Source organism: Colobus angolensis, unplaced genomic scaffold (genome assembly GCF_000951035.1).
Source record: "Colobus angolensis palliatus isolate OR3802 unplaced genomic scaffold, Cang.pa_1.0 Scaffold19, whole genome shotgun sequence".
NCBI lineage: Eukaryota > Metazoa > Chordata > Mammalia > Primates > Cercopithecidae > Colobus > Colobus angolensis.
This window is the reverse complement of record NW_012115043.1, coordinates 2,022,558-2,036,143: the sequence shown is the minus strand read 5'-3', so window position 1 is coordinate 2,036,143 and position 13,586 is coordinate 2,022,558. Positions and strand designations below refer to the sequence as shown.

General features: G+C 42.7%; 1 protein-coding gene and 1 pseudogene across 1 annotated transcript in view; both read left to right on the top strand.

The window, feature by feature from the left end:
• Positions 1-13,586, top strand: part of NOX5 (NADPH oxidase, EF-hand calcium binding domain 5) — a 42,781-nt gene that overhangs the window by 3,055 nt on the left and 26,140 nt on the right. The window contains exons 2-4 of the mRNA XM_011940554.1: positions 7,450-7,573; positions 9,425-9,575; positions 12,779-13,029. Of these exons, the coding sequence (XP_011795944.1) occupies positions 7,450-7,573; positions 9,425-9,575; positions 12,779-13,029 (526 nt within the window). The remainder of the gene's footprint in view (positions 1-7,449; positions 7,574-9,424; positions 9,576-12,778; positions 13,030-13,586) is intronic.
• LOC105510508 lies at positions 3,604-5,114 on the top strand (annotated as a pseudogene).

The following is a 13,586-nucleotide window of genomic DNA, read 5'->3' as shown; positions in this document are numbered from 1 at the left end:
TATTTTATTTTATTTATTTTATTTTAAGGGATGGGTTTTCTGTTGCCCAGGTTGGAGTGCAGTGGTGCAACTAAAGTTCACTATAGCTTCGACCTTCTACGCTCAAGCCATCCTCCCACCTCAGCCTCTAGAGTAGCTGGGATCATAGGTGCATGCTACCATGCCTGGCTAATTTTTTTAGTTTTCGTAGAGATGAAGTCTCACTATGTTGTGCAGGCTGGTCTCAAACTCCTTAATTCAAGCAGTCCTCCTGCCTCAGCCTCCCAATGTGTTAGAATTACAGGTGTGGGCCACCAACCCCAGCCTTGCTTGCTTTTTAGTTGTCATACCTGGCAGTAACGAGGTACCCCCTCCTTCTCCCGACTGCGACGGTCAGAGGAGGCCCAGTGGAGAGTCAGGACTTTGCCCACTGCCCACTCTCCATGGAAGGGGATGGGGAGGGATGTGGGTATGGCTGTGAACTGGCAACTTGAGAGAGTCTTGTAGTGGTGGGAAGTTCTGCATCTTGACTCTGTCAATGTCAATGTCCTTTTTGTGATATTGTACTACAATTTTGTGAGATATTACAATTGAAAGAAGTGGAATAAAGGAATAAAGGAATTATTCCTCATACCTGTTTGTGAATCCATAGTTATCTGAAAATAAGAGTTTTCAAAGATTATCACAAGAATGGTATATACCCATGGATACCATCAGATCAATCATACTGAAGCTTAAAGCAACACGGAATGGAAATCCTCTTTCTCCCCTCCAGTCTTGCCTCTTTAAGGCCCAGTGCTGACAGCCTGACGATTCCCTTCCACACAGTGCTACTGTATTTATTCAAAACGATTCACACCTATTATAGATAACTTGGGTGGTCTTAGCTGTTTCAAATGGCAATCTAGTACACAGGAGGTGGATGATGGATATGGGCCATTATGTAATAACACTTTTATTTTTGTAGGATACATTCCTAAAAATTGAACTCCCTGAAAGATTGTACAATTTGTGTTCTCACCAGCACTATGTGTATTGGATATTACCAATCTTTTGAATTTTTGTCATTCTGGTAGCTCTTCCCCCAACTACAAAAGATGTAATTGTTATAAATCCCATTTCCCCAGGCAGGAGAAGTGAATTGACCATCTTTTCAAATGTTTATCAACCAATATAAGTTCTCTCTTATGAATTGTCCTTTTATATCTTTTGCTACCTTCCATTGGTGGTTTCTGTTTGTTTGTTTTTGTTTCCATTGAACTTGCAGGACTTCTATGTTAAAAGAACACTAACACAGCTGCAATTTATCAATACCTAATAAAAGCATTAACTGTTATTGTTGCCCTTTCAGTTGTTATTATTTTATAACAGGTGTCCCCATTCCATCATGCTTATTGTGAATATTTTCCTTCAGCCTATTGTCTTTTGAATTTATTGTCTTCTATCATGCAGAAATTAATTTTTACATCTACAGATCTACAGATCATTTTCCTTAATGTTTTTGGGATTTCCATCTTGTACCCCTACTTAAAGATGATACAACTTCCTATAATTTCTGCTAATTCTCATTATCTTATTTATTTTTACATTTAGGTATTTACAATTTGATCAGAAAATGTAAATAAGATAGTATACAGTAGTTATCTAATTGTTTTCTTCTATGTAGACAGTCATTTTGCCAAAAGCATTTATTTAATTATCCAACTTTTGATAACAATTATAAATATGATTTTTAAAAATTTCCATTTGTAACTGTTTTGGCTAATAAGATAGATAGTAAAGATGTAAATAAATATGAACATATATATAGATATAGATGTTCATTTTTATATGCATATAAATATAGATAGATATAGATCATTGATTTTGGTCTATTTCCCTTGAGCCCAGAAACTAGCCATCACTAATACCTAGTATTTGGAGATTGAATTTAATGCATTAAACTAGAGAAACTAAATAAACATTGCAAATATCATAGAACAAGAGAAAAAATTACTAGTTTGTAAACATCCATGCTATGTTTAGGTAATTTCCTCCCATTTTTCTTGTAGTTTTAATAAGAATGAATGTTGAACTTTATCAGGTGCTTCCTTAGCATTTATTGACATGATAAAAACTATTTTTCTTCTTTAATTTGTTGACATCAAAAATTACGTTGATAGGTGTTTTGATAATGACCCATCCTTACATTACTAAACTAAGTAATTCTAACTACCAAATTAGGTTCTAACTAACTAAACCGTTTTTTTTTTCTTTAAGTAAACTTCTAGATTTAATTCGGTTATATTTTACTTAAAGCTTTGTATAAGTTAAACTTGTACAGAATTTCCTTTTCGTATGCTCTTTTCATTGGATTTGGGTAATGCTTGCTTTGTAAAATGAATCGGGAATCTTACTATCTCTTTCTATGATCTAAGATGGTTTACCATTGGGTTTATCATTCTTTGAAGATTAGATAGAACTCAGCTCTAAAAACAAGCTGGTCCTGAGGTTATTTTCAATGGTTGGCATTTAACTGCCCTTTTGAATTCTGTTTTTTTTTTTTTTTTTTTTTTGAGACAGCATCTGCGATCTCGACTCACTACAACCTCTGCCTCCCGGGTTCAAGTGATTCTCCTGCCTCAGCCTCCCAAGTAGCTGGGACTACAGGCGTGTGCCACCATGCCCAGCTAATTTTTGTATTTTTAGTAGAGACAGGGTTTCACTATGTTGGCCAGGATGGTCTCGATCTCTTGACCTCGTGATCTGCCCACCTCGGCCTCCCAAAGTACTGGGATTACAGGGGTGAGCCACTGCACCTGGCCTAATTGCCATTTTGAATTCTTAAATAATTATTGGTCCATTCAGATTGTTACCTTCTTTGGGAGCTAATTCATTTCTCTAAATCCACCAAACATTTGCACACAGTATGCTTATAGTTCAGTAGCCCTTTCCTTACCTGTAGTTCTATTGCCTTTCTCAATATTAATGTATATTTGGAGGTTTTGTTCTCTTTTATCCTTAATCATGCTTTTCTTCTTAGTTTTTTCAAAGAACCAACTTGTTTTTCACTATATTAAGGCATAATTGATATACCATAATCTGCATATTTAAAATGCATACTTTGACATGGAAGGAGGCAGACTGGAAAAGAGCCTGGGAGAATTTGAGAAAGCTCTTCATGATTTAGAAAGCACAGTGCACATGCTTGGTGGCACTATTAAGTGGAAGCTGCTTCTTTAGGGTTTGTTTGGAAGGTCCAGCTGACTCATCTCAACATTTATATAAATGATGGTCAATGTTCTGCCTCTGAGCACATGGATCCTGAGACTGGAAACTTTGAATAAACCCAAGTGCTATTAAGCAGAGTGAGTAAATAGTGAAAGCCATTTGCGCTGAGAGTGTGTGTCTGGAAAGAAAGGCAGAAACTCTCCAGATTTCTTCCAGTAATGTCGAAGTTTTTATCCCAATGTCACAAAGAAACACCAGTGGCTTACCCAAGATGACCTCCAAAGACCTGAAAGCATTTACTGAAAGAGCTGTGTTTTCATAACATCTGTTTTTGAGAAAAAGTGAAGAGCAGCTTTCTACATGGTCAAAAACCAGTTGAGAAAGAAATACAATTGAATACCAATGGGAACTGTGATGAATCGTGAAAAAAATGAATAGATAAATATGGTCATTCAAGACTTAGGTCTGGATAGAGCAGTAGATTTCAAGTTTAGAATTCAATTTATCTGCAGTGTGCCAGAAGGAAAAAGAAAAAGGACTAGTATAGGAATGGAGCCTATTACTGATCCTCTCATCTTGTTCCTGGATGAGCCCACAACTGGACTGGACTCAAGCACAGCAAATGCTGACCTTTTTGTTCCTGAAAAGGATGTCTAAGCAGGGATCAACAATCATCTTCTCCCCATTCATCAGCCTCAATATTCCATCTTCAAGTTGTTTGATAGCCTCATGTTATTGGCCTCAGGAAGAGGAATGTTCCATGGGCCTGCTTAGGAGGCCTTGGGGTACTTTGTGTCAACTGGTTACCACTATGAGTTCAATAATAACCCTGCAGGCTTCTTCCTGGGTGTCATTAATGGAGATTCACTGCTGTGGTATTAAACAGAGAGGAAGAAGACTGTGAAGCCACGGAGACGATAGAGACTGCTAAGAGAGATAAGCCACTCACAGAAAAATTAGCTGAGTTTATGTCAACTCCTCCTTCAACAGAGAAACAAAAGCTGAATTAGATCAACTCTCAGAGAGTAAGAAAAAGAAGATCTCAGCTTTCAAGGTCACCTATGCCACCTCCTTCTCTCAGACGTGTTTTCATACATTTATTCAAAAACTTGCTGAGTAAATCCCAAGCCTCTATAGCTCAGGTAATTGTCACAACCATACTGAGGCTGGTTATAGGTGCCGTTTACTTTGGGCTAAAAAATGATCCTACTGAAATCCCGAATAGAGCCAGGGTTCTCTTCTTGACCACCAGCCAGTGTTTCAGCAGCATATCAATCATAGAGCTCTCTTTGTGCTAGAGAAGCTCTTTATACACAAATATATTAGTGGATACTACAGAGTGTCAACTTATTTCTTCGGAAAACTGTTATCTAATTTACTACCCAGCAAGATGTTACCAAGTATTATATTTACCTGTATAATGATACCTGCATTATAAAAATAATGCTGTATAATAATCCTAATCTTGTTAGGATTAAATACAAAGGTGGACACCTTCTTCATCATGATGTTTACTCTCATGATGGTGACTTATTTGGCACTGGTCATAGCAGCAGGTCAGTGTGGTTTCCATAGTAATGCTTCTCATGACCATCTCTTTTGTGTTTATGATGGTTTTTTCAGGTCTGTTAGTAAATCTCGCAACCATTGCATCTTGGCTGTTATGGTTTAAGTACTTCAGCATTCTGGTTTTACAGCTTTGCTGCCTAATGAATTTTTGGAACAAAACTTCTGCCCAGGACTCAGTGAAATAGTAAACAATACGTGTGGCTACCCAATGTGTACTGGCAAGGAATATTTGACAAACCATGGCATCAATGTCTTACCCTGGGGCTTGTGGAAGAATCGCATAGCGTTGGCTTGTATGATTGTTATCTTCCTGATTTGCCTACCTAAAATTGTTATTTCTTTTAAAATATTCTTAAATTTCCCTTTAATTTACTATGACTTGTCCTCACATAAAAAATAAGACCATGATTTTTAAAAAATAAAGAAAAAGGAAAAGAATAATTTGATGAGTATTGAAGGACAGTATAGCCTCCTGTTATACACAGTTTCACTTTCTATGGTTTGTTACCCATGGTCAACCAAGGTCAAAAATATCCCATGAAAAATTCTAGAATCAACAGTTCATAGGTTTTAAATTGCAGCCATTCTGAGTAGCCTGATGAAATCTCGAGGCTTTCTGCTCTGTCCTGCCTTGGTTCAGTGAATCCATGCTATACATGCTGCCCACCCCTCAGTCACTTAGTCGCTATCTCTGTTATCAGATCCACAGATCTCAAGAAGAAGGGTGAGTACAGTAAAATCACATATTTTCAGAGAGAGAGACCACATTTATATAACTTGTATTATAGTATATTGTACATTGTTATAATTGTTCTATTTTATTAGTTATTAATTTCTTACTGTAGCTAATTTACAAATTAAACTGTATCATAGGTATGTATTATATAGGAAACACATAGTCGGTATAGGGTTTGCTACTATCTGCAGTTTCAGGCATCCACTAAGGGGCTTAAAAAGTATCCCCCACAGATAAGGCAGAAGTATTATATGCATACATCTGTAAAACCATTTCCATAATTGAAATAAATGTATTATTTTGACTTTTTTTGATTTTCTAACACATTAATTTCTGACTTTATATTTAGTAGTATGTACTTACATTTGTGTGATATGTATTTTATTCTTTGTCTAGTTGCATATGTGAAAACTGGTACGTCTATTTTTAACATTTATTTAATCTTTAAAAATAAAATCAGTTCTCATTTATGTTCTATAAAGTCACCTCAAACACCGAATTAGTGAATTTGGAACCATTGTTCTTAGAAGGAAGTATAGAGTTAGGCTCATGTGAGCCTCAGGGCACAGTATTTTTGTCAAACGATCAATAAGTCGCCTTGTTCTATGTGTGTTTCTATTTAAAGACATCTTTAAAATATGTATTGTTGATTTGTTGGCATTGAACTCATGGCCAATAGCACTGTCACTTGTGCCTAACACGTACTTCCTCCGTACTGCACAGTACAGTCTTTGCTCACTTAGAAATGCTAGACAGCACCGCAACATTATGGCTGGGGGCTGTTTTAAACAGTGAAAACACCAACAAAAAACACGAATGTGTGAAAAATGCAATACTAGATAGATCATGAAAAGGGCACTCACTGAGAGCTGAAACAAGAAAGCAGGCATTGTTGCCTTGCTCAGCCTCAGTGGGGAGCAAATCATTGGGTGACTCAGTTTCCACTGCTCTGTGCATGTCCGCAGATGACTACAGATGGGCTGTGAGTACTGATTCAGGGGTTACACATGAATTTTAGGAAGTAGGCAGGTTTGCAAATACAAAATCCACCAAGAATGAGGATTACTGTAGCTAACTCATTTAGGGTTATGTTACACTTCTGAGCTATAGACAAGGCCATTCTCCCAGGGGGACATTTACAGTAACAAGAATTTGTAACTCCTCACTCACTGCCTCAATTTTGGTTTCCTGGGTCCTGATGCTGCGGAAGTGTCCTAATTTCATCACTCACCTCTGTTTAGATCATAGTACAGACAGCCCATCTGTGAGGGTTTTAGACAGCCAATACCCCGGTGACATTGTAGAAGACAACCTGGGCCTGAAGAGTTAAGACCTGAGGGCTGAATCCTGGCTTGGTCCACCTTGTACTACAAGCATTTAAGCAGAGGGTGGAGGCTTTGGGGCAGAATGGAAGAAAATGCTGGACTTGAATTTGAATTCTATCTCTGTCTCTAACTTGCTGAATACATTTAGCTAAGTTACTTAATTGCTCTGGGCCTATTTCTTCTCTGCAAAATGTCTGAGCCCACCAGGCTGTCAGAGAGACCAAAGGAAGTAGTGGTGTTGGGAAATATTTGGAAAGCCGTAAAGATCTGTGTAAATGCAAGATGGAAAGTCATTGTTGTCATGATGTTAATTAACACAGTCGCAGCATGCCACTCTCTGACCTGATCCCCACAGTGTGGGTCCACCTCACTCGGGCCCTGTCATTTCAGAACCTAAAGAGAAGCAAGCCTGGGCCAACCAACTCAGGATAAGAGGAAGAGACTGAGGCTTAGAGAGGAGGAAAAACTGCTGTGGGAAGCTCCAATCCACAGCCAGAACTGATTGACCCAACTCAACTCGGAGAGGCCCAGGGCCCTAGTTAGAGCAAGGCGGAGGCCCTGGGACCACCATGAGACCTCATGAAGCTTTGGCCACCCCAAGCCCATAAACCTGTTTCCTTTGCCTCCCAGCACCATGAGTGCCAAGGAGGATGCCAGGTGGCTCCGGTGGGTGACTCAGCAGTTTAAGACCATTGCAGGAGAAGATGGGGAGATCAGCCTTCAAGAATTCAAATCAGCTCTGCATGTGAAAGAGGCAAGTGTTGGACCAAGGCGGAAGCCCTGCATTTATTGTTATGTGCCCTGGTTCTCAGGGCATAGCCCTTACAAGGAGGGAAAGGGAGCTCCCTGGGGTTCCTGAGGTCTCCACCTTGTAGCAGGGCTGGCGGGATGTTTCTGGCACCCTCCCATTCCTCTTAGAAGCCATGGCCTCCTGGGTCTTCGAAACAACACATGAGGTTGGAAGTCAGTAGCTTGTCAAATCTTAAGCATTATGATTAACCTCACAATTTCCACTAGGCTCATGGGCAGAGCGGATGCTCTGACTTAAGTTTCCTCTCAAGATAAGCTTGTCAATGGTCTATAACCATTAAAGACCTGTCTGCCGTGGCACACTGTTCCCAGTCCTTCAGGCTCCACAGCTACCCTGCCAACCTCACACAGCCTGCATGCCCTGACACACAGGAGACATCAGCAGAGAAGGGAGGACCGAGCCTAAAACGCCAGCCTCTCCCAGCTGTCCTCGGGACTGGCATTGAATAGTGGCCTGGTCCTTGACAGGGACTAGCTGATGAGCATCTGAATGCCCTCCTTGAATCAGAAGGACCCTCCCCTGCTGGTCTTGGGGATACTACTCAGAATTCTAATGCCACGCCTCCTCCCACAGCAAATATGAAGAAGGAAAAAATCCCATTCTGCCTAATGAGATAATCTCATCCAAATGGGAGGGTGTAAAACATCTTAAGACAAAGAGCATTCGGGATGGTAGAGACTGATAAAAGTACTACCCAGGGATTCTGGGGATGAAGAAGAAAGCCAAGGCAAAGTTGTCAGTCCACAGCAGCCTTCGGCCTATACCTCATACTTGTGAGCCCCTCATGGTTTTATTAAGTCAGACACTAGAGCTCCACAGGGTCCTCCCCCTGCCTTGAGGGGAGCATCCCAGGACACAGCATCTTTGGGACACCCATCCAAGCCTGTCTTCTTAATGTCTGTGCTCCCAGGGTCTAACACCAGGCCTGGCAGGCAGAGGCTACACAGCACAAGACTACTCAGTGAATGAATGAGGGAACCAGTGATTCAGAACAAGCCTTGGCTGGGCGTGGTAGCTCATGCCTGTAATCCTAGCACTTTGGGAGGCCGAGGTGGGCAGATCACGAGGTCAGGAAATCGAGACCATCCTGGCTAACATGGCGAAACCCCGTCTCTACTAAAAAATACAAAAAATTAGCCGGGTGAGGTGGCGGGCGCCTGTAGTCCCAGCTACTTGGGAGGCTGAGGCAGGAGAATGGTGTGAACCCAGGAGGCGGAACTTGCAGTGAGCCAAGATCCGGCCACTGCACTCCAGCCTGGGCGACAGAGCGAGACTCTGTCTCAAAAAAAAAAAAAAGGAAAAAGCCTTAAGTATAAAATGTAGGCAGCCTTAAGAACAAGCAAAAGAAAGGACTCAGATCTTCCAGTGAAATCTGTAAGTCCTTCCCAGATTCACTCATCCCTTGCACTCACCCCAAGTGGGGTGAGACAGGGCTGGAAGGAGCCCGCAGGAGGACCCTCTGTCTGACCCTTTCCCATGTTGGTTAAGGGGCCACCCAGAGGCTGAGATTTAAAGGCTGGTGGGGGTGATTGTATGTAGGGGGCAAAGAGCCCACACAAATTACAAAGCCCAGTGCCTGAAGGGGGCCTGAAGCCCAAATCAAGCCCATCCTTACTGCAGGGATCGGAACAGGTCTTCCACTAGAGCAGATCACGGCACCTGAGTCCTGCCTGAATACCACCACACCACGGTGCAGCCCCCACCACCACCCCAGACACAGGGAGATAGTGAATGAATCCAAAGTCCAGGCCCTGCGGCCACAGCTGTGCTGTCTTCCACCCTTCTTGCCCACAGTCCTTCTTTGCAGAGCGATTCTTTGCCCTATTTGACTCCGATAGAAGTGGCACCATCACCCTCCAGGAGCTGCAGGAGGCACTGGCCCTGCTCATCCACGGCAGCCCCATGGACAAACTCAAATTCCTCTTCCAGGTGTATGACATCGATGGTAAGGGCTCTTCCTGGGTGTGGGCTCGTGGGGACAGCAGTGGGGGCCTCAGTGAGAACTGGCCATTTCACCTTGGCAGGCCTGGAGGTGCCATCCCAGCCTCCTGAGCCCAGCCTGGGACTGGTTTCTCCAGGTGAGGCTGACACTTCATTCCCTCTCATCTCTCCCCCAGTCCCCAGTCTTTCTGTCTGATCCCTGCCTCCCTTTCTGGGGCAGTGGGGAGAAAAGGGGGTACTCTGGCACAGGAGACAAATGCCTTCTATTCAACTTACCAGAGGCCAGAACCTTCTTTTGTTCTTTTCTATGTTTGAAAAAAAAAATCTGCTGTTTTTTCCTTTTCATCACAGTATAAGCTCACTATGAACATTGGAGACAATACAGAGTGGTATAAGAAAGAACACAAAAATCGCCCGTAACATTTTGCTATATTGCCTTCTAACTGGTTGCATATACACACCCCACACACCTTTTTTTTTAACAAAATGGGATTATACTATATACATACTGCCTTTTTTCACTTACAAAAATGAACATTTTGAAATGTAAAAATATATTGCTTTACAGTATCATTTTTATCGTGGTAAAATATACATAATGTAAAATTTGCCATCTTAACCATTTTTAAGTGTACAGGTCAGTGGCTTTAAATACATTCACATTCCTGTACAACCATCACCACCCTCCATCTCCATAACCTCTTCATCCTTCCATTGAAACTCTGTGCCCACTGAACACTGATTCCCCATTCCTCCTTCCCTAGTCCCTGGCAACCACCATTCTATTCATACATTCTGTCTCTAAGAATCTGACTTCTCTAGGCACCTCATCTAAGTGGGATTATACAATATTTGTCATTTTGTATCTGGCTTATGTCACTTAGTATAGTATCTTCAAGCTTCATCCGTGTCATAGCATGTGACAGAATTTTATTCCTTTTTAAGGCTGAATAATATTCCATTGTAGGTATATGCCATATTTTGTTTATCCATTCACTAATTAGAGGACACTTGGGCTGTTTCCACCTTTTAACTATTGCGATTAATGCTGCTATGAACATTGGTGCACAAATATCTGTTTGAGTTCCTATTTTCAATTATTCTGGGTATATATCCAGAAGGGGAATTGCTTGATGACATGGTAATTCTATTTTTAATTTTTTAAGGAACTGCCTTACTGTTTTCCACAGTGGCTGCATTATTTTACATTCCTATCAGTAATGTACAGGTGGTCCAAGTTCTCCACATTCTTGCTAACACTTATTTTCTGCCTTTTTTTTTTTTTTTCTGAGATGGCGTCTCGCTTTGTCACCCAGGCTGGAGAGCAGTGGCATGATTTCAGCTCATTGCAGCCTCCACCTCCCAGGTTCGAGTGATTCTCCAGCCTCAGTCTCCTGAGTAGCTGGGACTACAGGTGCCTGCCACCATGCCCACTAATTTTTGTATTTTTCATAGAAACAGGGTTTCACCATGTTGGCCAGGCTGGTCTCGAACTCCTGGCTTCAAGTGATCCACCCGCCTTGGCCTCCCAAAGTGCTGAGATTACAGGCGTGAGCCACTGTGCTTGGCCTTCTATTCTGTTTTTTGATAACAGCCATCCTAATGGGTGTGAAGTGGTAACTCACTGTACTTATGGTGTCATTTTTAGTGGCTGCATTATACTCCACTGTATGTATAATGCAGCATCGTGTAGTATTTGACTCTAAGCACAAGCTACCTAAGTTCAAATCTCAGTTCCATCACTTATTGTATGATCTTAGACAAGTTGCTTAACTTCTCTGTACCTCAATTTATTTATCAAATAGGAATTATGATAATAATATTTCATACTCATGGGGTTGAGAGGAAAGTTAAATTAGTTAACTTATGCACAATGGGGAGCCATCCAAAAGTGTTGAGCAAGGGATTCACAGCGATGGACCTGCCTTCTGAAAAGCTTTTTTTCAGCAATGTTCACTTTGCTGCCCTGATGCAGGAGGGCAGGAAACAGGTAGCTGGCTTCACCCAGGGATGGGATATTCTTAGAGTCAGTAGAATGAAAGGTTACAGGGAGAAGGAAGGAGAATGTGTGTGTGAGAATTATTGTGAAGGATGACCCTGGATTTGAAATTGGCCAACAGAGAGATTAAAGCAGATAGAAGAGGCCATGAAGGGCCCAGGGGGAGACTGGTCCTCTGGATGAGTCCAGAAACCTGCTGCCACCGTGGCTCTTCACTAGGAAAGCAGAACGGGAGGTGTGACTGGAGAGTGGTATAATATACTTTAATAGATTTTGCATCGTAATATGATTATGGACTTTGGCTTGGGCCAAAGTCACAACACTAATGAGAATTTCCATGTATATGCAGTTTCCGTCTTCCAGATACTGCATGAGGTGTTTTACCATCATCTAGTTTGCTTGAACCAGTTCTGAGAGGGAGAAATGATTGCTCTCATTTTAGAGATGAGCAAAGTGAGGTCCACTACCGCAGAGGACTTAGAGCCCACTATTGCACAGTTAAGGAGGGGCAGGAGCAGGATGCCACACTGGGTGTGTCCACATCCAAAGCAGGCCAAGAAATCATTAATCACGGGCTCTGCTGCTCAGGAAGAATAAAATAAAAATGGAAAAATCTCATCTCTGTTGGTAGATTTGGCTTGCTTATCCCATCACTTTCAACCACCCATGTTTACATAAGGCCACACCGCTGGACTAGAATGGCCACAGAATAGCTGTGGCCCCTCTCAGGACAACATGATGAACAGAGCACTTGCTCCAAGTTGAACAAGGCACACTCCCTCAGCACTAACCCACATATAGTGTGCCTTTGGATAATTGAGGCTGTGGGCACACAGCCCCTTATAGATTAAGTAAGCAGGTGTATTTTCTGGGCAGATGGTCTTGGAAGTTGAGTAGTATTTAGGAAGCTACAGATTTTGGAGACAGGCATCCACTGAAGCCAAAGATTCTCCACCCGTGGGGAGGCGTCCATTGCTGTTGAGCTAGGCCGTCGGGAACCATGGAAGGTTTCTGAGCTGAGGGTGGCATTTGGTCCTTCAGTTGCACGGTCTATACCTGCAAGGAGAGCTGATGGGCAGAAAGCTGGAGGTGGGTAAACAGAAGAGGCCCACCACTTCTTGCAGTGTGTGCATGGCAGGGGGCATCTGCAGGTACAGAGTGGGGTGCTGGGGCAGGCTCCCACGCGGCTTCATCCCCACTCGGGACAGGCAGCGGCTCCATTGACCCGGATGAGCTGCGTACTGTGCTGCAGTCGTGCTTGCGCGAGAGCGCCATCTCGCTGCCCAACGAGAAGCTGGACCAGCTGACGCTGGCGCTCTTCGAATCCGCCGACAAGGACGGCAACGGGGCCATCACCTTCGAGGAGCTCCGGGACGAGCTGCAGCGCTTCCCCGGAGTCATGGAGAACCTGACCATCAGGTACGGCCAGGTCTCTGGCATTGGCACTGTCCGCGGCAGCGTTAGACTCCTGGTCGGAAGTGTGGCAGGAACTCACCGCGGATCCGCCCCGCCCCGCCCCGCCCCTCCACTCCCCAGTTTAACCCACTCTTGAGTGTCCTGCAGGGCAGCTATCTTCACTGCCTCCTCTTCCTGCAGTGTCTGCAGAATCAACTCGCGGTATGAGGCACCTACTGTGTGCTGAGCACTTTTGCATATACCAGTGCATTTTATAGCAATACTCATTTTAAAAAGGAAGTTACTTCGCCTGAAGTAAGTTGCCTAGGATCACACAAATAATTAACAAAGGTAGTTATTTATGCAATAAATGTTTAAGCAACTTCTATGCCCCGGCACTGTTGTGAATAATGCAGTGAATGAGGTCTCCACCCTGCTGGGACTCCGTTCCAGGCGGAGAGACAGGTCATTCACACCAATAAACAAACAAACTAGAGAAGCACAAAATTAATAAGTGCTGTGGAGAAAATAAGAGTGTAATAACAAGACCCAAGTCTGTCCGAATCCAGGCTCTGAATAGAGCCGGTTTTGTAGTTCATTCTTCCTGTGTATTAACTTCTT